Raw genomic sequence first — 27,717 nt, 5'->3', positions numbered from 1 at the left:
ACAAGGAAGGTTTCGATTATATTGTCGAGAAATATGGTTTTTTTGGTATAAAGGAAGATATTACAGAAAAAATAACTGTTGAATATAGACAACTGTTGAATATAGGAAATTATAAACTCCTTGAATTTTGTTTTTCAATTTCTGGCAACACTCCAGCGTCCAAGATGAGAGCATTAAAAGACCTTGCCTGCATCGCTGTAGCAGGAAAAGCAGTTCCAAAGTTTGTCAATTCATTTACTGTTGATGATTTTATGAAATTTTCGGAAATATGTTGTGATATGCTACATCGATCAAAGATGGATAACTGGGAAAGTTTTTTGAATATATTCTACTCCTGGACATCAGAGAATCCTGAGGAAAGATCCATAGCATCCTTAAAAATCTTATCACTGATTAACTTAAAGAACTTTGCATTGTCCGAAGTTCTCATATTGTTTGAAAATTTGAAACTTGGAGAGGAATTTAAAACAATGAAGTTAGTCCTAGAGAAATCTTTGGGCTCTTTATTGAAGGTTGAACAATATTTAAAATCATCCTCGATAGATCGAGAAGAGATAGATCGAGAATCGAGATCGAGATCCTCGATAGATCGAGATGTGATCAATGTTGTTGATTCATTGAAGTTGAAGTCTAAAGAATATTTACAATCGTCCTTGACTAAAAGGTATTGTGGAGAATGCAAGCACAATACTGAGCCACCTTATCATTTTTCATCTAAGTGCAGGGGAAAGCACAAATGTGAGAAATGTATGAAGGGCAATTTTTATCTAAACTGCAATAAGTGCACACATTTTGCGTACCTAAAAAGTGAAACAAATCTTTTTGGGGACTCAATTTTAAAATAATACCTTTTTATGTGACTTGTAGTTCTCAAAAATACATTTTTATATGCTGCATCTATAAAAGATGGAGAATTTGGAAAGGGTTTTGAAGATATTTTACAAGTGGAAGTCAACGAATCCTGAAGAAAAACCCATGTCCCACACGGATGTTAAATTTTCAGAAAAAAATAGAAAAATTTCCAGTGTTCCAAGTTTTCAAATTGTTTGAAAATTTAGAGCTTAGAAAGCAGTTTAGAATAATGAAGCAAGTCTTAGTGACATCTTTGGGCTCTTAATTCAAGGCTAAAAATTATGATGAGAATCTAAAAACGGCTTCTATAAAATATTTCCCTAAAAGTTAAATAAATATTTTTGGGTGCTACATTTCAAAGTAATATCTTTGTGTGTGGCTTTTATTTGTTTTTATACTAATCATACCTTTTTTTTACACTGTTTTTTTTTTCTTATTTGTCAATTTCTTTTTTCAACTAAGTGTATTTTAATTGTACGGATGGTATTTGCATTGAAAAATGGTATTTTTTGCATTCTCATTGAAAGATTTGAAAAATTACACCTACACACCCCCCGACCCATATTTTTAAAAACTTGTTTTCTCTTTTGCTCCCTCGATATATTATTGAATTGATGAATTTGATGATATTGTGTCCAACTGCCTCTTCTTCATGTGTTTATAAGGAGTCTAGATGCTAAAGGGCATACATTCATCTCTTTCCTGTCTGAATTTCTAAAAATGACAGGTTGCAATGTCAGCAATGACTGCTGATTAAGTTTTTTTTTTAAATAAATAGTAGGTGGTGAAGATTATGTCATACACCATTTAATCTCTAATATGCATTTTTTTAAATTTATCATTAATTCTAATGCTAAGCCCCATTTAGAATTGGCCAGCTGACTCAGCCAAGTACTAGCTCTATTGAAGTTTCTGGCTCGAGCCAGTTTTGTAACTGCCTACCTGTAAAATTTACCTTAGAAATTGAACAATTTTAAATTATTTTCAGCAGTGAATTAAGAACAACTTTTAATATGTTGTTTTTGCTGATCATCAATTTTTTAACGTTATACTTGCATAAATCATTTAAACTTTTATTCGGAATTAAAGGAAGCTGTTGTTTTAAAATTTGTAAATTAGCATCAAAGTAACATACAGTTAAAAAAAAAATATTCTTCAATGACGAGACATCAGCTAGTAGTGACTTTTCCTGAATTTTCCTTTATTCAAAAATTGATAGATCAAAGCTCAGTCACGATTTAGTAGGAATGAATAAAGAAAGAACTGATTTAAAACAAAATTGAAAGTGTACATTCCAAGTAGGTAAAATTTAAGTAAAAAAACAGTATCTCATCAATTAAGTTCCTAAATGTGATTAGAATAACCACCCAATATTGTTCATTTTCTTAGGTTGCACTAGGTATAAGTACCGATATATGACATAGATGACATAAGATGACATAAGATGACGTTAGATGACATAAGCATCACTGGTGAATTAATCAGGATTTTTTACCCTGATTTCATTTCCATCATTTAAAAACATTTGGAATGAAAATCTGTACTTTATTGAAAGACTAGAGAAAAATGTTGTATTTCTTCAAAAAAAAAAAAATAAAATTGCAGATTAGGCTTCTCTTTTAATTACTAACAACACAAATAACTTTGTAATTAGTAATGTTGATGAGGAAATTAGAGTCTAAACAACAATCAAGTAGTAATTCTATGCTGAGATCAGGTTTGATAAGTTAAAGTGCCAAATGTTGAGAGTTTAAATTTTGATTCAAAAGACGAGTGTCCAATAGTTCCATTAAATACAATCTAAATCAACAGTTTTTTTTTCAAAGGATTTAACTTAAAATGGGTTCTTAACAATTATTTTAGCTATGTTGAAAGATGATTTGACGTTAAAATTCAATATAATTAGAGTTTCGTATAGTATAAACATAGTCACTTGAAAAGCGATATGACTATTTTCTGTATTCTGTGCATTTTATATATGTTTTGGTTATATATCTGGGATGTTTGAATAAAATACCTAAGTAATTGGTTACTTTTGATGCAAGAACTTTATCTGAGACAACCATTCTTCTTGGTAAAGATGGCAGGATAAAGAATTTTCATAATAGTATGTTTCAATACACCAAATTGAAATACTGCAACAACTACTAAAAATTCATTGCAGCACCAAGCTTGCCTTATGGCAGCACATCTCTGATTGTTCTTTCTCTGGCTCACACTGTTAGAGCTAGAAGGTCGAAGGGACTCCCTTTAATTTAGCTCTTGCTTTCTTTTGAGTGGTTTTGTCCCATTTGGGAGCGTCTTCTTCTGTCTTTTGCCGGCAAAGGGTGTCATATTCATCTTAAACCTTCTTTCATAATAATGATAGATGTTTGAGATCGGACCTCTTTTTTTAAAGCTTACTGTTCAATTTCCCGCACCATTTTGTTGTTTTACTTGCCTTCTATAAATATGACCTACGATTCGATGTGAACTATGTCATCTCTGTAATTCTGTATAAGCTGGTACATAGAAATAAACTCTATACATAACAGTAGAGATGCCTTATTGAGTCGTGACAAAGGGGAGTCCATATATGGGCATAGAACCACGTGGTTAATGGGGTCAATGACCTCTTTCACCAGGTGTGTTTTTGGCACGCCCTCAGCGAATGTCAATGTTGTTGTTATTGTTTCCGAGGCAAAATGTCAAGGTCAATATTGTTGTTTTGTACAGAGTCATTAGAGCGAATATGTGGTTAATGGGGTCAATGACCTCTTTCTCAATGGTCTCTTTCTCCAGGTGTGTTTTGGGCACGCTCGATGCAAATGTTATGATCCAGAAATAGTATTGTTATTGTTGTTTCCAAGCCAAATGTTATGAGTTCCCGGGAAACAGTTAATTAATGTCTGACAGATGACGTCAAGTTAATTAATGTCTTTGCATTTCCAAAGAGAATTGTCTCCAAGAAACAGTTAGATCACACATGATGTCATGATTGATTGATTGACACGAAAGGGGAATTAATTTGTTGTTCTAAAGAGAATTGATTCACGAAAGGGAAATTAATTTGGAGTTCTAACAAGAGAATTGATTCCGAGGCAGATGTTTTGATCTTAGCGCGCGAAAAGGTTTCCAAATAATTGAAATAAGCCAGCGCAGGGATGCCAAACAAAAGGAACATGCTGAAATTCCGTTTGGGGATAATTTTGGCGAAACCGTTTTAGCTAATTTATGGAACTATTACGATGAAACAGTTAGAGACATTTTGAAAGAAGATTTTAGGAAAGGTTTTAGAAGAGAATTTGAGGGTGAAACTCTGTGGTCCTTATAATACACAAGTTCCATTTGAACAGTGTTGTGAGGTCCTCTACCCCAACCCCAAAGGGTTCCGATCCCCCACCCCAACCCCGAAGGAAGCCCCCGGTACTCAAAGGCCCCCAAGCTCCCAAAGAGCCCCAGCCCCCCCCCCCCAAACGCCCTCCTCAGACCCTCCTCTGGTCCTCAAAGGCCCATCGAGCTCCCAAAAGACCACCGGGGTCCCAAAGGCCATCACCCGGTCCCCAAATGTCCCCCAGGCTCCCAACTGCCTCCCCCGGACCCCCAAAGGCCCGCCCTTTGGTCCCCACAGGCTCCCAAAGGGCCCCCGGACCCCCAAAGGCCCTCCCCCCGGTCCTCAAATATCCACCGGGCTCCCAAAGGACCAATCGGTCCTCAAGGGCCTCCAGACCCACAAAGGCTCTCCCCGGGCTCCCAAAGGACCACCCAGCCCTTGGTTTAGTTTTAGTTAAAAGTATAGAGTGTTTTAGCTTAGAGTCATAACTTAGAGTTTTTCTTGAAGTTCTAGTTTAGCTAAACTTTAGTTAAGAGTTTGATGTTTTAACTTTGAGTTTAAGGTCGAGTTATGGTTTTGTGTATTTGTTGTTAATATTTTTTAACTTTATATTAGATTCCTAGATTATTGTTTATTTTAGTGTTATTGTGTAGGTGCTTCCTATTTAATGGTTTATAGTCTTATATTAGAGTTTTAGTTTATAGTTTTTATATTAGAGTCTTAGCTTAGAGTCTTAGCTTAGATTTTTTGTTTAAGTTCTAGTTTAGTTTAGTTTTAGTTAAGAGTTTATAGTTTTAGCTTAGAGTCTTAGCTTAGAGTTTAAGTTTAGTTTAATTTTAGTTAAGAGTTTAGAGTTTTACCTTAGAGTCTTAGCTTAGAGTTTTAGTTTAGAGTTTTTAGCTTAGAGTCATAGCCTAGAGTTTTTGTTGAAGTTCTAGTTTAGTTTAGTTTTAATTAATAGCTTAGAGCTTTTGTTAGAGTTATAGTTTAGTTTAATTTTATTTTAGAGTTTAGAGTTTTGGCTTAGTCTTAGCTTATAGTTTTTTTGTTAGAGTTCTAGTTTATTTTAATTTTATTTAAGAGTTTGATTTTTTTTTCCTTTGATTTTCAGATATAGTTTTAGTTTAGTTTTATTTAAGAGTTTGGTGTTTTACCTTAGAGTCTTAGCTTAGAGTTTTTATTTGAGTTTTAGTTTATTTTAGTTTTAGTTAAGAGTTTAGAATTTTAGCTTAGAGTCTTAGCTCAGAGTTTTTGTTAGAGTCATAGTTTATTTTATTTTTAATTAATAGCTTAGAGTTTTTGTTAGAGTTCTAGTTTAGTTTAATTTTATTTTAGAGTTTAGAGTTTTAGCTTAGTCTTAGCTTAGAGTTTTTTTTGTTAGAGTTCTAGTTTAGTTTAATTTTAGTTAAGAGTTTGATTTTTTTTCCTTTGAGTTTCAGTTAGAGTTTTAGTTTAGTTTTAGTTAAGAGTTTGGTGTTTTACCTTATAGTCTTAGCTTAGAGTTTTTATTTGAGTTTTAGTTTATTTTAGTTTTAGTTAAGAGTTTAGAATTTTAGCTTATAGTCTTAGCTCAGAGTTTTTGTTAGAGTCATAGTTTATTTTATTTTTAGTTAAGAGTTTAGAGTTTCAGTTAGAGTTCTAGTTTAGTTTAGTTTTAGTTAAGAGTTTAGAGTTTTTAGCTTAGAGTCTTAGCTTAGAGTTTTTTGTTAGGGTTATAGTTTAGTTTAGTTTTAATTAATAGCTTAGAGTTTTGTTAGAGTTCTAGTTTAGTTTAATTTTATTTAAGAGTTTAGAGTTTTAGCTTAGAGTTTTTGTTAGAGTTCTAGTTTAGTTTACATATAGTTAAGAGTTTGGAGTTTTACCTTAGAGACCTAGCTTAGAATTTTAGTTTAGTTTAGTTTTAGTTAAGATTTTAGAGTTTTAGCCTAGAGTCTTATCTCAGAGTTTTTGTTAGAGTTCAAGTTTAGTTTTAGTTAAGAGTTTAGAATTTTAGCTTAGAGTCTTAGCTTAGAGTTTTATGTTAGAGTTCTAGTTTATTTTAGTTTTAGTTAAGAGCTTAGAGTTTTTAGCTGAGAGTTTTTGTTGAAGTTCTAGTTTAGTTTTAGTTAATAGTTTAGAGTTTTAGCTTAGAGTCTTAGCCTAGAGTTTTTGTTAGAGTTGACGTTTAGTTTAGTAATAGTTAAGAGTTTAGAGTTTTAGCATAGAGTCTTAGCTTAGAGTTTTTGTTATAGGTCTAGTTTAGTTTACATAAAGTTAAGAGTTTGAAGTTTTACCTTAGAGACCTAGCTTAGAATTTCAGTTTAGTTTAGTTTTAGTTAAGAGTCTAGAGTTTTTTAGCTTAGAGTCTTAGTTTAGAGTTTTTGTTAGAGTTCTAGTTTAGTTTAGTTTTAGTTAAGAGTTTTGTGTTTTAAATTAGACTTTTTGTTGAAGTTCTAGTTTAGTTTAGTTTCATATAATAGTTTATAATTTTAGCTTATAGTCTTATCTGAGAGCTTTTTGTTATAGTTATAGTTCATTTTAGTTTTAGTTAAGAGTTTAGATTTTTTAGCTGAGAGTCGTATCCTAGAGTTTTTGTCGAAGTTCTAGTTTAGCTCAGTTTTAGTTAAGAGTTTAGAGTTTTAGCTTAGAGTCTTAGCTTAGATTTTTTGTTAGAGTTGAAGTTTATTTTAGTATTAGTTAAGAGCTTAGAGTTTTTAGCTTAGAGTCTTAGATTAGAGTTTTTGTTAGAGTTCTAGTTTACTTTAGATATAGTTAAGACTTTGGAGTTTTACCCTAGGGACTTAGCTTAGAGTTTTTGTTAGAGTTGAAGTTTAGTTTAGTAATAGTTAAGAGTTTAGAGTTTTAGCATAGAGTCTCAGCTTAGAGTTTTTTTAGAGTTCTTGTTTCGTTTACATATAGTTAAGAGTTTTGAGTTTTACCTTAGAGACCTAGCTTAGAATTTTAGTTTAGCTTAGTAATATTTAATAGTTTAGAATTTTAGCTTGGAGTCTTAGCTTAGAGTTTTTGTTAGAGTTCTAATTTAGTTTAGTTATATTTAAGAGTTTAGTGTTTTACCATAGAGACTTAGCTTAGAGTTTTAGTTTAGTTTAGTTTTAGTTAAGATTTTAGAGTTTTAGCTTAGAGTCTTAGCAGAGAGTTTTTGTTAGAGTTCTAGTTTAGTTTAGTTTTAGTTAAGAGTTTAGAGTCTTAGTTTAGAGTTTTTGTTAGAGTTCTAGTTTAGTTTAGTTTTAGTTAAGAGTTTTGTCTTTTACATTAGAGTTTTTGTTGAAGTTTTAGTTTAGTTCAGTTTCATATTAGAGTTTATAATTTTATCTTAGAGTATTAGCTGAGAGTTTTTTGTTAGAGTTATAGTTTATTTTAGTTTTAGTTAAGAGTTTATAGTTTTTAGCTGAGAGTCATATCCGAGAGTTTTTGTTGAAGTTGTAGTTTAGTTCAGTTTTAGTTAAGAGTTTAGAGTTTTAGCTTAGAGTCTTAGCTTATATTTTTTGTTAGAGTTGAAGTTTATTTTAGTATTAATTAAGAGCTTAGAGTTTTTAGCTTAGAGTCTTAGCTTAGAGTTTTTGTTAGAGTTCTAGTTTACTTTAGATATAGTTAAGACTTTGGAGTTTTACCCTAGGGACTTAGCTTAGAGTTTTTGTTAGAGTCGAAGTTTAGTTTAGTAATAGTTAAGAGTTTAGAGTTTTAGCATAGAGTCTTAGCTTAGAGTTTTTGTTAGAGTTCTTGTTTATTTTAAATATAGATAAGAGCTTGTAGTTTTACCTTAGAGACCTAGCTTAGAATTTTACTTTAGCTTAGTAATAGTTAAGAGTTTAGAATTTTAGCTTGGAGTCTTAGCTTAGAGTTTTTGTTAGAGTTCTAGTTTAGTTTAGTTATAGTTAAGAGTTTGGTGTTTTACAATAGAGACTTAGCTTAGAGTTTTAGTTTAGTTTAGTTTTAGTTAAGATTTTAGAGTTTTAGCATAGAGTCTTAGCAGAGTTTTTGTTAGAGTTCTAGTTTAGTTTAGTTTTAGTTAAGAGTTTAGAGTTTTAGCCTATAGTCTTATCTCAGAGTTTTTGTTAGAGTTCTAATTTAGTTTAGTTTTAGTTAAGAGTTTAGTGTTTTAAGCTTAGAGTCTTAGTTTAAAGTTTTTTATTGAAGTTCTAGTTTAGTTTAGAGTTTTAGCTCAGACTTAGAGTTTTAATTAGAGTTCTAGTTTAGTTTAGTTTTAGTTAAGAGTTTAGAGTTTTGGCTTAGAGTTTTAGCTTAGTGTTTTTGTTAGAGTTCTAGTTTAGATTAGTTTTAGTTAAGAGTTTAGAGTTTTAGCTTAGAGTTTTTGTTATAGTTCTAGTTTAGTTTAGTTATAGTTAAGAGTTTGGTGTTTTACCCTAGAGACTTAGCTTAGAGTTTTAGTCTAGTTTAGTTTTACTTAAGAGTTTAGAGTTTTAGCTTAGTGTCTCAGCTTAGAGTTTTTGCTAGAGTTCTAGTTTAGTTTTAGTTTTAGTTCATATTTTATTGTTTTTATCTTAGAGTCTTGTTTTAGAGTTTGTGTTAAAGTTTAGTTTAGTTTCAGTTTATAGTCTTAGCTTACTCTTAGAGTTTTATTTATAGTTATATTTTAATTTGGTTATATATGAGTTTATAGTTTTAGCTTAGAGTCTTAGCTTAGAGTTTTTGTTAGAGTTCTAGTTTAGTTTATTTTTAGTTAAGAGTTTAGAGTTTTACCATAGAGTTTTAGCTTAGAGTTTTACTTAAAGTTATAGCTTGGTTAAGATTTAGTTAAGTGTTTCGACTTTTAGCTGAGTCTTAGCCTAGAGTTTTGCTAGATTTCTAGTTTAGTTTATTTTTAGTTAAGAGTTTATAGTTTTACCTTAGAGTCCTAGATTAGAGTTTTTGTTAGAGTTCTAGTTTAGTTTAATTTTAGTTAATAATTTGATATTTTACCTTTGAGTTTCAGTTAGAGTTCTAGTTTAGTTTACTTTTAGTTAAGAGTTTAACGTTTTACCTTAGGGTCTTAGCTTAGAGTTTTTAGTTAGAGTTCTAGTTTAGTTTAGTTTTGGTTAAGAATTTAGAATTTCAGCTTAGGGTCTTAGCATGAGCGCTCATGATAAGCTAACCTAATCTAACCTAACTTAAACGTGGAGAAACCAAACTTCTAACCTGACCTAACCTAACCTATGGTTTTGGTATTTCTATGCAATACTGTGTAATTTTGTGGTTATGCTAGTTTGGACTAAACATCAACTCTAACTAAATCTCTAAGCTAAGATTCTAGGCTAGAGCTATAACTCTTAACTAAAACTAAACTAAACAATAACTCTAACTAAAACTCTAAGCTAAGACTCTAAGATAAAACTATAAACTCTTAACTATAACTAAACTAAACGAAACTTCAACCCTAACTAAAACTCTAATCTAAGACTTTAAGGTAAAACTCAAAACTCTTAGCTAAAACTAAACTAAACTAGAACTCTAAATAAAACAATAAGCGAAGACTTTAAGGCAAAACTCTAAACTCTTAACTAAAACTAAACTAAGCTAGAACTCTAACTAAAACTCTAAGCTAAGACTCCAAGCTAAAACTCTAAACCCTTAACTATAAGTAAACTAAACTTCAACTCTAAGTAAAACTATAAGCTAAGACTCTAAGGTTGAACTCTAAACTCTTAACTAAACTAAACTAGAACTTCAAAATCTCTAAGCTATGACTCTAAGATATAAACTCTAAATTCTTAACTATGACTAAACTAAACTTCAACTTCAACAAAAACTCTAACCTATGACTCTATGATAAAACTCTAAACTCTTAACTAAACTAAACTAGAACTATAACAAAAACTCTAAACTACGACTCTAAGCTAAAAACTCTAAATTCTTAACTATTACTAAACTAAACTTCAACTCTAACTATAACTCTAAGCTAATACTCTAAGCTAAGACTCTAAACTCTTAACTAAAACTAAACTAAACTAAAACTCTAACAAAAACTCTAAGCTAAGAATCTAATCTAAAAATATAAACTCTTAACTGAAACTAAACTAAACTATAGCTTCAACAAAAACTCTAAGCTATGAATCTAAGCTAAAAACTCTAAACTCTTGACTAAAACTAAACTAAACTAGAAATCTAACAAAAACTTTAAGCTAAGAGTCTAAGCTAAAATTCTAAACTCTCACCTAAAACTAAACTAAACTAGAACTCTAACTAAAACTCCAAGCTATGACTCTACGTTAAAACACCAAACTCTTAACTATTAATAAACTAAACTTCAACTCTAACAAAAACTCTAAGCTAAGACTCTAAGCTAAAACTCTAAACTATTAACTAAAACTAAAATAAACTAAAACTTCAACAAAAACTCTAAGCTAAGACTATATGTTAGAAAATAAAATCTTAAATGAAACTAAACTAAAATAGAAAACTAAAAAACCTCTTATAAGTGGATATAGTATTAAACAAAAACTACCTAAACCAAAATAAAGAAAAACCGGAATAGAGATAAAAACTCAAATATAATACTTTATTTAAAAAAATCACAATCTTAACTAAAACTAAACTAAAACTCTAACTAAAGCTCGGTGTTAAAAAATCAAACTCTTAACTAAAATTAAACTAAACTAGAACCCCAACAAAAAACTCTAAGCTAAGACTCTAAGGTAAAACACCAAACTATTAACTAAAACAAAACTAGAACTCTAACTGAAACTCTAAGGTAAAACACCAAACTCTTAAATAAAACTAAACTAGAACTCTAATTGAAACTGAAGGGTAAAAAAAATAAAACTCTTAACTAAAATTAAACTAAACTAGAACTCTAACAAAAAAACTCTAAGCTAAAACTCTAAAATCTTAAATAAAATTAAAATAAACTAGAACTCTAACAAACACTCTAATCTATTAACTAAAACTAAACTAAACTATAAATTAAACAAAAACTCTAAGCTAGGACTCTAAGGTAAAACTCTAAACTCTTAACTAAAACTAAAATAAACTAGAACTCTAACTGAAACTCAAATGTAAAACTCTAAACTATTAAATAAAAATAAAATAAACTAGTACTCTAACAAAAACTCTGAGCTAAGACTCTAAGATAAAATTCTAAACTCTTAAATAAAACTAAACAAAACTAGAACTCTAACTAAAACTCTAAGCTAAGACTCAAAGGTAAAACGCTAAACTCTTAACTAAAAGTAAACTAAACTAGAACTCTAACTGAAACTCAAAGGTAAAATATCAAATTCTTAACTAAAATTAAACTAAACTAGAACTCTAACAAAAACTCTAAGCTAGGAAGCTAAGCTAAAACTCTAAACTCTTAACTAAAAATAAACTAAAATAGAACTCTAGCAAAACTCTAAGCTAAGACTCAGCTAAAACTCGAAACTCTTAACTAAAACTTAACCAAACTATAACTTAAAGTAAAACTCTAAGCTAAGACTCTATGGTAAAACTCTAAACTCTTAACTAAAACTAAACTAAACTAGAACTCTAACAAAAACTCTAAGCTATGACTCTATGCTAAAACTCTAAACTCTTAGCTAAATAAACTAAAATAGAACTATAATTAAAACTATAAGTCTAATCTAAAACTTTAAATTAAAACTAAAATAAACTTCAACAAAAACTCTAAACTAAGACTCTAAGCTAAAAACACTAAACTCTTAACTAAAACTAAACTAAACTAGAACTCTAGCAAAAACTCTAAGCTGAGACCTAAGCTAAAACTCTAAACTCTTAAGTAAAACTAAACTAAACTAAAACTCTAAGCTAAGTCTCTATGGTAAAACACAAAATTCTTAACTATAAATAAACTAAACTAGAACTATAGCAAAAACTCTAAGCTAAGACTCTAAGCTAAAACTCTAAACTCTTAACTAAAACTAAACTAAACTAGAACTATAACAAAAACTCTAAGCTAAGACTCTAAGCTAAAACTCCTAAGACTCTAAGCTAAAACTAAACTAAACTAAACTAGAACTCTAATTAAAACTCTAAGTCTGAGCTAAAACTCTAAACTAAATTAGAACTTCAACAAAAACTCTGAACTAAGACTCTAAGCTTAAAACACTAAACTCTTAACTAAAACTAAACTAAATTAGAACTCTAACAAAAACTCTGAGATAAGACTCTAGGCTAAAACTCTAAACTCTCAACTAAAACTAAACTAAACTATAACTCTAACAAAAACTCTATGCTAAGACTCTAAGCTAACACTATAAAATCTTAACTAAAACTAAACTAAACTAAAACTCTAAGCTAAGTCTCTATGGTAAAACACCAAGCTCTCAACTATAACAAAACTAAATTAGAATTCTAACGAAAATTCAAAGCTAAGACTCTAAGCTAAAATTCTAAACTCTTAACTATTACTAAACTAAACTAAAATTCTAAGCTATGTCTCTAAGGTAAAACTCCAAATTCTTAGCTATATGTAAACTAAACAAGAACTCTAACAAAAACTCTAAGCTAATACTCTAAGCTAAAAACTCTAAGCTATAAACAAATACTAAAATAAACTTCAAATCTAACAAAAACTCTAAGCTAAGTCACTAGTGTAAAACTCCATAGTCTTAACTATATCTAAAGTAAACTAGAACTCTAACAAAAACTCTAAGCTAAGACTCTAAGCTAAAAACTCTAAGCTCTTAACTAATACTAAAATAAACTTCCAACTCTAACAAAAAATCTAAGCTAAGACTCTAAGCTAAAACTCTAAACTCTTAACTAAAACTGAGCTAAACTAAAACTTCAACAAAAACTCTAGGCTACGACTCTCATATAAAAACTCTAAACTCTTAACTAAAAATAAAATAAACTAGAACTCTAACAAAAAACTCTAAGCTAAGACTCTCAGCTAAAATTCTAAACTCTTATCTAAAACTGAACTAAACTAAAACTTCAACAAAAACTCTAAGGTAAAACACAAAACTCTTAACTAAAACTAAACTAAACTATAACTCTAACAAAAACTCTAAACTAAGACTCTAAACTCTTAACTAAAACTAAACTAAACTAGAACTCTAACAAAAACTCTCTGCTAAGACTCTAAGCTAAAACTCTAAAATCTTAACTAAAACTAAACTAAACTAAAACTCTAAGCTAAGTCTCTATGTTAAAACAATAAACTCTTACCTATAACTGAACTAAATTAGAACTCTAACAAAAACTCTAAGCTAAGACTCCAAGCTAAAATTCTAAACTCTCAACTATTACTAAGCTAAACTAAAATTGTAAGCTAGGTCTCTAAGTTAAAACTCCAAACTCTTAACTATATGTAAACTAAACTAGAACTCTAACAAAAACTCTAAGCTAAGACTCTATGCTAAAACTCTAAACTCTTAACTATTACTAAAATAAACTTCAACTCTAAAAAAAACTCTAAGCTAAGTCACTAGTGTAAAACTCCAAAGTCTTAACTTTATCTAAAGTAAACTAGAAGTCTAACAAAACCTCTAAGCTAAGACTCCAAGCTAAAAACTCTAAGCTCTTAGTTAATACTAAAGTAAACTTCAACTCTAACAAAAAATCTAAGCTAAGACTCTAAGCTAAAACTCTAAACTCTTAACTAAAACTGAACTAAACTAGAACTTCGACAATAACTCTAGGCTATGACTCTCAGCTAAAAACTCTAAACTCTTAACTAAAACTAAAATAAACTAGAACTCTAACAAAAAACTCTAAGCTAAGACTATAAGCTAAAAATCTAAACTCTTATCTAAAACTAAACTAAACTAGAACTTCAACAAAAACTCTAACGTAAAACACCAAACTCTTAATTAAAACTAAACTAAACTAGAACTCTAACAAAAATTCTAAACTAATACTCTAAGCTAAAAAACTCTAAACTATTAACTATAACTAAACTAAACTAAAATTCTAAGCTAGGTCTCTAAGTTAAAAGTCCAAACTCTTAACTATATGTAAACTAAACTAGAACTCTAACAAAAACTCTAAGCTAAGACTCTATGCTAAAACTCTAAACTCTTAACTATTACTAAACTAAACGTCAACTCTAACAAAAACTCTAGGCTAAGACTCTAAGCTAAAACTCTAAACTATTAACTAAAACTAAACTAGAACTTCAACAAAAACTCTCAGCTAAAAACTCTAATCTATTAAATTAAAATAAAATAAAATAGAACAATAACAAAAAACTGTAAGCTAAGACTATAAGCTAGAAATCTAAAATCTTCACTAAAAACAAACTATAACTCTAACAAAAACTTTGATGTATGACTATAGGATAAAACTCTAAAATCTTAACTAAAACTAAACTAAACTAAAATTCTAAGCTAGGTCTCTAAGGTAAAACTCCAAACTCTTAACTATATGTAAACTAAACTAGAACTCTAACAAAAACTCTAAGCTAAAACTCTAAACTCTTAAATAAAATTAAACTAAACTATAACTCTAACAAAACTCTAAGCTATTAATTAAAACTAAACTAAACTAGAACCCTAACAAAAAACTCTAAGCTAAGACTCTAAGCTAAAAACTCTAAACTCTTAACTAAAACTAAACTAAACTAGAACTCTAACTGAAACTCTAAACTCTTAACTAAAAATAAAATAAACTATGACTCTAACAAAAACTCTGAGCTAAGACTCTAAGCTAAAATTCTAAACTCTTAACTAAAACTAAAATAAACTAAAACTCAAATAAAAAATATAATATAATACTCTAAGTTAAAACACCAAAATATTAACTAAAACTAAAATGAAATTATAAATTAAAATAAAAGGAAAAAAAATCAAACTATTAAATAAAATTAAAATAAAATATAACTCTACAAAAAACAACTCTAATATAAGACTAAGACAAAACTCGAAACTCTAAAATAAAATTAAACTAAACTAGAACTCTAAGCTAAAACTCTAAACTCTTAACTAAAACTAAACTAAACTAGAACTTCAACAAAAACCCTAACTTAAGACTCTAAGCTATAAACTCTAAACTAAAACTCTAAGCTAAGACTCTAAGGTAAAAGTCTAAACTCTTAACTAAAACTAAAATAAACTTAAACTCTAAGCTAAGACTCTAAGCTAAAACTCTTAACTAAAACTAAACTAAACTAGAACTTCAACAAAAACTCTAAGCTAAGACTCTAAGCTAAGACTCTAATATAAAAACTCTAAACTAAAACTCTAAGATAATACTATAAACTCTTAACTAAAACTAAACTACACAACAACTCTAACTTAAACTCTAAGCTAAGACTATAAGATAAAACTAAAAACTCTTAACTAAAACTAAACCAAACTAAAACTCTAACTGAAACTCAAAGGTAAAACATCAAACTCTTAACTAAAATTAAACTAAACTAGAACTTCAAGAAAAACTCTAAGTTATGACTCTAAGCTAAAACACTCTATACTTTTAACTAAAACTAAACCAAGGGCTGGGTGGTCCTTTGGGAGCCCGGGGAGAGCCTTTGTGGGTCTGGAGGCCCTTGAGGACCGATTGGTCCTTTGGGAGCCCAGTGGACATTTGAGGACCGGGGGAGGGCCTTTGGGGGTCGGGGGGCCCTTTGGGAGCCTGTGGGGACCACAGGGAGGGCCTTTGGGGGTCCGGGGGAGGCAGTTGGGATCCTGGGGGACATTTGGGGACCGGGTGATGGCCTTTGGGACCCCGGTGGTCTTTTGGGAGCTCGATGGGCCTTTGAGGACCAGAGGAGGGTCTGAGGAGGGCGTTTGGGGGGGGGGGGGCTGGGGCTCTTTGGGAGCTTGGGGGCCTTTGAGTACCGGGGGCTTCCTTCGGGGTTGGGGTGGGGGATCGGAACCCTTTGGGGTTGGGGTAGAGGACCTCACAACACTGTTCAAATGGAACTTGTGTATTATAAGGACCACAGAGTTTCACCCTCAAATTCTCTTCTAAAACCTTTCCTAAAATCTTCTTTCAAAATGTCTCTAACTGTTTCATCGTAATAGTTCCATAAATTAGCTAAAACGGTTTCGCCAAAATTATCCCCAAACGGAATTTCAGCATGTTCCTTTTGTTTGGCATCCCTGCGCTGGCTTATTTCAATTATTTGGAAACCTTTTCGCGCGCTAAGATCAAAACATCTGCCTCGGAAACGATATTCTTGTTAGAACTCCAAATTAATTTCCCTTTCGTGAATCAATTCTCTTTAGAATAACAAATTAATTCCCCTTTCGTGTCAATCAATCAATCATGACATCATGTGTGATCTAACTGTTTCTCGGAGACAATTCTCTTTGGAAATGCAAAGACATTAATTAACTTGACGTCATCTGTCAGACATTAATTAACTGTTTCCCGGGAACTCATAACATTTGGCTTGGAAACAACAATAACAATACTATTTCTGGATCATAACATTTGCATCGAGCGTGCCCAAAACACACCTGGAGAAAGAGACCATTGAGAAAGAGGTCATTGACCCCATTAACCACATATTCGCTCTAATGACTCTGTACAAAACAACAACATTGACCTTGGCATTTTGCCTCGGAAACAATAACAACACTGACCTTCGCTGAGGGCGTGCCAAAAACACACCTGGAGAAAGAGGTCATTGACCCCATTAACCACGTGGTTCTATGCCCATATATGGACTCCTGTCACGACTCAATAAGGCATCTCTACTCATAACTATGAGCAATTTAGCTTGATATGACGTCGTATAGAACGCTACAGAGATTATAAAATGGAATGGTTCCAAAATTACAGTATTTCGTCTTAATTTAATTTAGTTTAATCAAGACTAGTTAATAAATAACACGTAAAAGAAGTATTTGTTGCAAAATTTATTTTATAATTTAGTATATAAAAATATTTTTTAATAAAACGTACTTTTTATAAGAAAAAGAGAAGATTTTAAATGAGGCATTACAAATCTCGAGGATCTTACTGCAGATTCTTTTTTTTCCTAGCACGATCCTTCCAATGGTATGCAACAATTTTAGATTACCAACATCTTTCAGATGGTTCAAAATTATTTCTAATTTGTTTCTAAAAATTTGTTTTCATGATATATTTACTATTAAGATAAACCAACATAATATTTCTTGGTCTGGAATCGCTTTTAAAATCTGTTTTTATTCAAAACAAGGTTTTAAACTTGTAATTGCTGTAAGACGGTTACGAAAAAGTGGAGAGTGCGTTTCTTTCATCATCTTGTAGTGCGACACTTGTAAATGCGTTCTAAGATTTAAATGGTCGTAGCCCCAAAGTTATAAATGATATAAAACTGATCATTGGTTTTTATTTCATTATTCCCGGTTTTTTTTTTTTTAATTGTCAAAGCTCAGAGTCAAGAAAGAAGATAATAGGAAGGAAAAAATTCTGCGTCGTGTCGTGAGAACGAAAAAATCCCTTCATTAAACAGTTCATGGTAACGAACTGTAAGTATGGAGCGACGCGGTTCAATAGTAGCCGAAGCTCTAAAACACAGAATTTGTGTATCAGGAAATCTATCAAAAGAATCGGCTTAAGATGCTGATTCCAAATAAATAAAATCCATCAAGTTTAATGTTACCCATCAAAAGCTGCGAGTCTGAGAAAATTTGCCTGATTTTGAGAAAAGGGGGAAACACCCTCTAAAAGTCAAGGAATCTAAAGGAAAATCACAGCATCACATTCAGCATGTTAAAAAACCTACAGTAGAAGTTTCAAGCTCCTGTATACGAAAATGGGCAATTTTGCATTTATTGACAGAAGAAAGATCAAGGATACGTATTTATTTGTTGTTTTTTTTTGTTTTGTTTTTCCAGGAGTGATCTTATCGAACCAATGGTCTTAAAAGATCGGGAGAGGGTGCATTTGATTGGAAGTGGCGAGTTCTAGTACCCTTTTTAAGTGACCAAAAAGATTAGCAGGCAACTAACCCCCCCCCCCCCTCTTAAGCCTCTTTTTTAACCAACGTCGTCCGATCAAAATTTTGAGATAGCTACTTTGTTCAGCATAGTTGAAAGATCAAATAATTATAGCATTAGGGGTAACACGATCCCCTACAACAATTGGGGGAAAGGCCTGTAAGTTATGAAATTTGCCAATTGTTTTTCTGGGAAGCATAAAGACATTTGGGGGGGGGGGATTCCATGGAAAAAAATTTTCATAGGGAGGTAAATTTTCGGGGGAGAATTTTCCCTTTGAGGGATTTTCCAGAATTCTTATACGACATTCTTTTTATAAGTCTTCACTTTCTTTTTGCTGATTCAATTTTGCACGTGGAGATCTTCCGGAGGAATTGCCTAGCGAGTATTTTCAGCGAATTTGGATTTCCGGGAAAAATTTCCTCGGAATAGAGATTTCCGGAGTGATCGGAAAAACTATTAGAATTTTTTCTTTTTTTAAGTCCAATATTCACGGCGCCAGATGCTTCAAAGTATCTGATATGCTGATATTCATTTACCTCGTTCAATGGCCTCGAGGTTTTAAATGTCCATTGAACTTTCTTTTGAATGAGTCAACCGTGGGATTTGCAGGAATAATATCGCCAGGAAGATCATTCCTGATAGAAGTGTTATACCAGATGAAGCTGTTCCTCAAGGACTCAGTTCTCGGCGTATCCTCACTTAGATAACTGGACCGAGCTGTGTGCCTTCGTGTCGGCTGGACAGAGGGGGGCACAATTCGAGAGAGTTTCTCTGAGGGAGGCGAATTCATAAACTTGTAGAAAACAGCCATCGACGCTACATCAAACCTTTCATTTAGAGGCTGGAGCGATTCTTGTGTAGAGGTGCAGCCCGCCCCTATTGCCCTCTTCTGGATCTTCTGAAGTGGTGCCAACAGCGTTTTCGGAGCACCAGCATATAGCGGGTATCCATATTCAGCTGGGATTTGATGCAGGATTTGTAAAGTGGGATAATCGAGCTGGATGGAAGAAGGTTTTTGCAGCGATGAGTAACTCCCAGCTTTCTTGCGCAGGAGGTTCTCACCCGATCAATGTGGTTATTCCAAGAGAGATTGGCGGAGAAATGAATCCTCAGTAGACGAAGCTCGTCGACTCTCTTTACAGCTTCATTCTTGAAGATGAAACTGGGGTGTTCATGTGGCGCCTTTGATCGGGTAATTAGAAGCTCCTTTGTTTTCGATGCATTGAAGTTGATCATCCATGCATCAGACCACTTTTCAATTTTCAAAAGATCCATCTGTAGGAAAAGGGAGGCTTGTGTTGGGTGCTTCTGTTTAGGGACGGCTGAGTGTGTCGTGGTATCGTCGGCAAAGTGATGCGGAGGGTTTGCGAGGTTATCTTCCATGTCGTTTATGTTGATAAGAAAAAGCGTAGGTCCCGAGACACTGCCTTGGGGAACCTCTGCTTTCACTGGATGTTCACGGGAAATAAACCCATCAAGAACAACCCGCAGTGAACGATCGGAAAGAAAGCTATCAATTACTCTTAACAAACGTCCACGAACACCATTCGCACGGCAGGTTTTTTCTTTAGCAGGCCATGGGGCCATACTTTGTCGAAATCTTTGGCAATGTCGAAGGACAATAGCCTAATGGCGTATCCCATTGCCAGAAGTTCTATCCACTCCTGATACTGGGCCACTAGGCAGTCTAATGTTGAGCGTTTCCGGCGAAATCCACATTGGCGATCGCCTAGAAGGTCATTTGATTCCAGGTACTGATAAAGTGTTTTATTGGAGACCCTCTCGTAGACTTTGCTAACACAGGAGAGAAGGAGAATAGGCCTGTAGGAGCCCACGCTCGTTGGATCGCCTTCTGGCTTTAGAGTAGGTGTAACATGGGCGGAATTCCATGTTCGTGGGAAGGTTCCGGAGCGAAAGCACAGCCGGAAAAGCAATGACAAGGGTCTAGCTAGTTCGGCTTGAGGACAACATTTGCTATGTTGTCAGGACCCGTGGCTTTGGTCACATCAAGATGCTGCAGAATGCAAAGGATCTTGGGAGCAGAAAAATTCACGTGTTCCAGGACAGTGTCGGTTCGGTCAGAGAAATTTGGCACTTCTGTACCGTCGTCGTCTAGATTCGAGAATTCGGCAAAAGGCTTAGCCGGAGCTTCAGCCTTTGCCTGTGGATCTTGTACCACTGTCCTGTTAGTCTGGAGAGAAGGAATTGCGGTCCCCTTGGACGACGGTAAAGCCTCCTTGACAATTCTCCACCAACTCTTTGCCGAAGTAGGTTGAAGCTTGGTGGCGAATTTCTCCTTATACGGAGCCCGGGACTGCCGAATCGCTCGAACTGCATCTTTGCGCGCATTTATTAATGCAATTCTGTCCTCTTCGCTCTTCGAAAGTAGCCATCGCTTGTGTGCCTTTTCCTTTGCTCGGATTTTCTTCTTACAATGGGCGTTAAACCAAGGTTTGTCCTTACTGGACACCTGGATCCGCTTTGAAGGGATATGCTTTTCGACACAGTCTATGGCCTGCTGGTGCTTATCTGCAGCTTTCTCTGGGCCTTCCAGGAGGAAGGCTCCCCACTGCTGAGAAAAGAGTGTTTCTCAAACCGTCCCAATCACCTCTTTTGTATAGCCAGATTGTTCGCTCATGCTTTACCGGAGGCAGAATACGTAGGTTTCCACGTGCAACGACGGCAACGTGGTCACTTATGACAGCATGAGCGTCTACCTTAGAGGAGTCAGGGTGATCTGTAAGGAAGAGGCCAAGACGAGATGATCCGTTTGGGTCGTGATACGCGTCAAAATCGACAAGTTGTTCCAGCCCGTAAGAGAGAGATAGATCATACAAGTCCGACCCCTACTCATCAGTATTTTTGCTGCGAAGCCACACGCTATGATGGACAAAATTTAAAGTATAACGGAGGTGCATACAAAAAGATGCATGCAAATTAATATTGTTAAAAAAGTATTTTATTTTTATGCTTAAATGTATTTCATTAGGATTAACCTAACTTCACTTCTTGAGTGTGGTCACTATAAGATACAAGTACCTGAAAATCTTTGGTACTGTTCTATTAGGTGGGAGACCCGCGAGATATTGTATAGCAAAGATGATAAAAGAAACTAGTCAAACAGGTTCTTTCAACGGAAAATTCCTACGCCGAGCATTGCAAACAATGGTTTCTTATACCTTCTATAAAAATTAAATTTTAGTTTTTTGGGGTTTAGGGGGCGAAAAAGGTACCTAGGTTAGGTTAGATTACGTACGTATTTAATATATGCTATGCTTAACCCCCACCCCCTAATATGCAAATATATAGCCGAAATTAGTTTCTAAACTATTATATTTTCGTCATATTTTGTTTTATTTCATTAGAATTACTTAAACACTACTTTTCGAAGGCGAAGGCTACTTTTAGAAGGCTAAGGATGCGCAATAAAAATCTTAAAAATTATTTCTTAGTGTGCAGTTTGATTTTATATAGAAAAGTGAATGTTTTCTTTCTTGCTCTGCATGGCATTAAACTGATTTAAAACGTTAAACAGAAATCCATGTCGGTCCCAATGTTGGAATACTCGCTAATTCCATACTACATTCCTGTTCACTGTGCCTAAACATGTATTGTTTTGTAAAGTATGGATAATAAGTTTTTTGTTGTAAGCTTGACGTTTTGCAGGAATACTCAGCTAGTTCCATAGAAATATGGTTCACATTTCTAAGAGTAAGTAGTATTTTGTCATTGTTTATTAGATTTTTATATTATAATGTATCTTTTAACATAGAATGTATTTAGAACATTCATTATTACAATGAATTTTTCCACATAACATCCTATAATGTCAAAACACTTCTCCTCCAGGTGATGCTTCCATCTTTTTAGAGTAAATTAGAGAACCTAGAGATCCCTTCAACCTTGTAAAAAGTCCAGAAGTACAACTCCTTTGCTGTCATAGAAAACGGTTGCCGTTACCTCGTAGACAAAAATTTCACGTGGTTTTGGAATGCCCCACGTATTATTGCATTTATGATACTGGGAAGGTGAATTTGGGCCCAGGAGTCTGAACTGAATGATGGGAATGATGAACATGCAAAGGTGTATCGGTGACCCATTAAAAATAATTAACAGAAACTTCTTTGTTTCGAAGTCAGCTTATACAGTATAATTTCACGGAACTTTATGATAAATACAGAAATTATGCTTAAATTATTACTTTACAGTCTATCTAACAGATACCAATAGAACTAATACAAATAAACCAGCTGATTCACATTAGAAAGGTCAATTTTGTTTTTTTGATTAACTGAGCAGAATTTTCTTCTTTAGTTTCAAGGAAGGATAAATCAAGATTTGCACACTTATGACACACAACATTCTTGTGACATAGTCCAAAAAGCGCCCTCTACAAAAAGAGCTTCTTTTTTAATTAGATTTTTTGCACCGACTATTTGGAATTCATTCCCCTTAGACCTCCGGAATTCAAAGAATCTTATATTTTTTAAGCGAGCAGCAAAGGGTCATTACAGAACAAAAATGTTTAGTGCTGTCCTCTTCCAGGGTTGTTTTTTCTCCTCACTTTTATTTTCCATTTTTTCTCGTTCCCTATTGCGTTCTCTCTCTTCTTCTTTTTTTTATCTTTAAAGTGGAAACCAAAGGGTTGATTTATTTATTGGTTTACTTATGTTTGCAGTATTATAGAAAATTAGCCCTTTGCTGAAAACACATAACCCAAGCAAAAACAAAGAATATTGATTTAGGAGTCGAAAGTGTGTATGTAGACACGCTTTAATATTACTCGAAATAAAGAACAAATAAACCGTAATATGAACTCTAGAAATCCGGTTATTCTCTCTATGCAATAGTAATTCAAATTATTATACAAATTCTAAAGCTAGTCTATAGTCCAAATACTATCAAGATGGTTTCACTTCAATCTTGTTTACAAATTAATCATGAAATGTCCCTAAAATGCTTTGTTTTTTATACTGTAAAAGGTGTCCTTACACCGTTTATTTTTATCGTACCGAAACTCCTATATTGTTATGTGTTTTCAGTAAAGCGCTAGTTTTCTGTAATCCTACAAACACAGGGAAAGATCATCAGTTGTTTTATTTTAATAGTTATATTGATATATGTTAGATAGACCGTAAAAAAATAATTTCTGTTCGTTTTAAGTTCCAACTTCTCTCTTTACTTCCCTCAGAAAAACTTTTAATTTTGAACTTATAATGTTAAGAAGACTAAGTCATTAAGACTTGGAAAAAGTGATGGTGAAGAGGTGATGTTGGGTAACGAGAAGATCGATCGAGTGGAAAGCTTAACCTACTTACTAGGTTTTTCTGTTGCATTCGGCTGTAATTAACTTATTCTTTCGTGAAATAAACTACAATGCAGGTATATTTTACCATATATAAATCCGGGTCGAAGTGAAAATTGATGTCGATGAACAATATTTCCAAGTTGACCTTTACTAGAGTCCACTGTAACTCGAGATATATTAACTTCTTTTCTTAATTTTTCCCCAGTAATTATATTCGCCTTAATTGTGTTGTTGAAAAATTCATTAACAATAAGGCGGGTCCCATTAAACATCCCTTTTAAAATATCTAAGTTATGCAAAAGCATAACTATCGTATTTTTCTTAATTTTTAAGTCACGTCGTGGTAATTTTGCAGTTTCAATTGAATTGAGGAATTCTGGAGTAAATTCAATTCCTCCTTTTTCTTTATCTTTTGCAAATCGTAACTTTTATACTATTTATATTCTCCAGGGAGGCCATCAACAATTTTCACATTTATTTTCTTACCTTTTTTGTTGATTGAAGCTAAAATAACTTGATCCTTCATTAAATTGAAATTTTTCTTGCACAAACATTCCCAAAAAACTACCTCAATTAAATTGCCAATGGAAATTATGTCTTCCGGTAATTCAATTTCATTAAGAAGATTTTTAGGAAGATTTCCATTTCCCAGTTCGAGGATCACATGCTCGGTATCGCGTGTCTTCTAACCGCGTGTGTCTTTGCTCTTCATATTCATTTTTGACACGCTCTAATGCTCGTTTTCACATATCTTTTAACCGCGCGTCTTTGCTCTTCATTTTCATTTTTGACACGCTCTAGTTCTCATTTTCGCATATCTTCTAACCGCGTGTATCTGCTCTTCATTTTCATTTTTGACACGCTCTAATCCATGTTTTCGTTTATTTTCTAACAGCCCATGTCTTTGCTCTTTATTTTCATTTTTGACAAGTTTTGATACTCGCTGTTGCATATCTTCTATCCGTATTTGTCTATCTTCTTCATTTTGGATTTTGATTACTTCAGACAACTTAGCAATGACCTTTGCTTTAGCTGCCAGTAGTGGTGTTTTCGCAACTAATGGTCCAGGTTTTTGATTTTCACATCTTAAAACGTTTGATAGCTCAAGTGTTCGTTCCAAACTATCATCATTTATAGTAACTGCAACTACAAAATTTCGTTTTTTGGGCCTTCCTACAGACATTGCGTTGGATAAATAACTAATTACGTTGGAAACTCAGCTATCTGATTTATAATAAGATAGTATTAATATTAGTGACATCATGGAAAATTTCATTTTAGTAAATGATGTAATTTGAAAAAATCAAAATTGAGACTCTTAACGAATTTTCTCAGACTTCTGACCTTTCTAGATCTCTTTTAATGCGAGAATATCACAAGATAACAATTTCCTCGAAAAAATATGAAGCTGTTTTCGAGAAAAAGTATATACATACATAAATATATATATATATATATATATATATATATATATATATATATATATATATATATATATATATATATATATATATATATATATATATATATATATATATATATATATATATATATATATATATATATATATATATATATATATATATATATATATATATATATATATATATATATATATATATATATATATCTTGGCAATCCCAATACCCACAAAGATTTTCCGAATTCTATTGCCGGCAGTTCTAGCTCAAGTATTATCACTTTAAAGCCTGGGAAGGATGAATGGCGTGTTGTCATGTCTGACAAAGCTGACGCAACTACACTTTCTGAAGCTATAGCTAACTCTAACCAAGGTGCAGATGCAACATTGAAATCAAGTGCATATTTTGGCATTATCCGGCATATCCCCCCCCCCGGAACGTCGACTGCTGACATTCAGAGTGGTCTGCAGAACTGTACTGAAGTGTCTCAAATACGGTCATCCAGATCTTTCCACCTAAAATTTGAAAGTAAAGAATACCTACAAAAAGCAATAGGCAGTTCACCTAAGATTGAGGATACCTGTGTCAGAATATAAGTTTCTGCCCTCTCAGTGTTACAAATTCCAGGCATTTGGCCACATTGCTGCTAACTGTGAATTCAGAGAAATGCTCACAGTGTGCTGGTCTGCATAAAAACTCTAAACATACCCCCTGCCAGCTGCCCCTGAAGTGTGCACTCTGTGGTAAGACTGATCACTCGTGCTGCGCGTATAAGTGCCCTGTAGCCCAGAAGATATTAAAATGAGTTGCTCTCTAAATATCACTAACCGGAACATGAATGGTTCAGTGATAAATAAAACACCTCTTCTATGTCAGCTCATGGCTGATTGTGATGTGCTATGTCTACAGGAACATTTCCTATCGAAAGAAGGACTAGATACGGTGCAACTCGACAGTTTGGTTAAAGTTGTCGGTGTTCCTACAGTTTTTAGTGGGAGAGGAAGACCGCCCAGTGGTGTTGCTCTGCTTGTTTATGCCAAACGTCTGCCCATACCAATTTCGTCTTCTGATTTCTTTGTGTCATTTCAGCTGCTAGACGTTACTATTTTTTCTACATACATGCCAACTGATTACCGTGGCTGAAATTTAGAGCGAAAGTTCAGCATAGCGTGCAGTAAGCTTGCAAATGCTGTGGCAGAATCACAGAAACAATGCCTTACTGCCATTGTTGCAGGGGATATTAATTGTAGCCTTAGGGATACTAAGAGCTCTAGGACAGATATCCTTCTTAGTTCATGTCCTCAACTCATTGTAATGAACAGTGACCTGGCATTTACACATGTACATAATAGTGGGTCTACATCCAACCTTGATTTTTTCTCAACAAAATCGATTCCAATTTACCTCTCTATCCGTTTTAACAATGCACTCAGTGTTTCTGACCACTTACCTGTGTTGAATACGTTCAGCGTTGGCTCGAGTAATCCTTGCATTCCACTCAAGAATAATAACCGCTGGGTCATGAAACAAGAGTGGGAAAAATTTGATGTTCCTACCTACCATTCAGTGTGTGACAATATATTGTCTACAATCTAAGTGCCTTACCCCTATTGCAGCCTAGATCAGGCTTAAGTCAGGCTATCAAGCAGTTGTCGCTGACCACCTATTGCACTGAAATCGTGCACGCGTTGAGAGAGGCAGAAACGACGACTGTACCGACCACAAAAGTGTGGAACGGATCCGAAATACAAAAGTGGAATGAAAACCCCGAGCTTCGTGAAGCCTGTCATCGGTCACGGTTTTGGTTTCAGCTGTGGTGTGACAACGGTAGGCCTAAAGTGGGCACAGTTAATGAAATTAGATTGTATACGAAACGCAAATTCGCTAAATGTTTAGCTCAGCATAGTGCTCGTATTATAAAAGAAAACAATGCTCATATCGAAATCAACCCCTCCCTGGTTTGAAAATTTGTGAAAAATAACAGAAGTGATAAGCGTTCTGACCCTCCCCATTCAAGCCCCTCGGAGGAAGTGTGGACTGACTACTGCACTTCCAAGTTCTCTGACCTGATCCTTAGCCTGAACAGGCTTTCGAAAAAGAACTCGACAAAAGGCTCTCTGAGCCTACTGTATGTACGGGTTTTGTAGTATCCGTCTCCAGTGTTTGTGATGCCATCAATAAAGTAAAAAAGAAATATTCAAAGGGAGATGATAATATCTGTGGCTTACATCTAGAGAATGGCAGTCCGTTGCTATTTGAGCACTTAAATCTACTATACCTAATGATTTTTTCATGTGGTTTAGTGCCCGATTTGTTTTGTGTCGGTATCAGCACCCCAGTTATAAGAAAGGGAAAGGATCCAACTCAGTGCAGCTCGCATACACAAATTACTGTTGCCCTGGTTTTGTGTAAACTTTTAGAAATTCTGGTTATTGAGGAAATAAACCGCGTGTGCTATACACCCAGCAACCAGTTTGGGTTCAAAAAGGGTAGCAGTAGAGAACATGTGCATCACCTCATCTGTATTATTCTCCTCGAGTGTGATCGGACCGGTGAATCTATCATTATTGCGGGTTTAGATGTAAGTCGAGCGTTCGACTCTGGTTTTCATAGCCAGCTGTTGTTGAGTGCAAATAACCGTGGTCTTGACAAGTCGGTAGTCATCAATTCCCGTAATTAGTATCGAAAACTTAGTGAAGGTAAAGTGAAGGTGAAACTTACTGAAGATTAGTCTACCGGGTGGGATGAAATTTTTTCTAATATTATCCCAGTCCGAAAAGGGATCCGTCAAGGAGCTATTTCTTCGCCAACTTTTTACAATAACAGTATAGTTGAAGCTCAGCAAGTGGTTAAGCCTAGTTTTCTGTATCTTGGTCTAGATCTGTCATTATTGAATTACGCTGAGAATATTCTGAATTTAAGTCGTTATTTTTCCCATTTTGAAGAGAATTTTGCGGCGCTGAAAAGTTCATAGGAGAAAATTGTTCTGTCTTTCAATGATGACTAAAA

The 27,717-nt window shown here is 33.5% G+C and overlaps 2 protein-coding genes across 2 annotated transcripts in view; both read left to right on the top strand.

Annotated features, from left to right (window-relative positions):
• LOC148938350 (uncharacterized) overlaps window positions 1–3,286 on the top strand; it is a 48,846-nt gene extending 45,560 nt beyond the window's left edge. The window contains exon 2 of the mRNA XM_089107865.1: window positions 6–3,286. Within this exon, the coding sequence (XP_088963991.1) occupies window positions 6–845 (840 nt within the window). The 3' untranslated portion in view covers window positions 846–3,286. The remainder of the gene's footprint in view (window positions 1–5) is intronic.
• Window positions 3,287–26,989: 23,703 nt separating this feature from the next.
• LOC148938349 (uncharacterized) lies at window positions 26,990–27,388 on the top strand. Its single transcript, XM_089107864.1, has one exon. The coding sequence runs from the start codon at window positions 26,990–26,992 to the stop codon at window positions 27,386–27,388; it is 399 nt and encodes a 132-aa protein (XP_088963990.1).
• Window positions 27,389–27,717: the final 329 nt, after the last annotated feature.

This window comes from Artemia sp. Qi Xiang Cuo, unplaced genomic scaffold, assembly GCF_049724085.1.
Source record: "Artemia sp. Qi Xiang Cuo unplaced genomic scaffold, ASM4972408v1 HiC_scaffold_3386, whole genome shotgun sequence".
Classification (NCBI taxonomy): domain Eukaryota; kingdom Metazoa; phylum Arthropoda; class Branchiopoda; order Anostraca; family Artemiidae; genus Artemia; species Artemia sp. Qi Xiang Cuo.
The sequence above is the reverse complement of the archived record's forward strand: the minus strand, read 5'-3'. Positions and strand labels throughout refer to the sequence as shown.

Bases quoted from the DNA above. Each gene is read 5' to 3' on its own strand.
- LOC148938349 (XM_089107864.1), top strand. From the start codon at position 26,990: ATGATTTTTTCATGTGGTTTAGTGCCCGATTTGTTTTGTGTCGGTATC.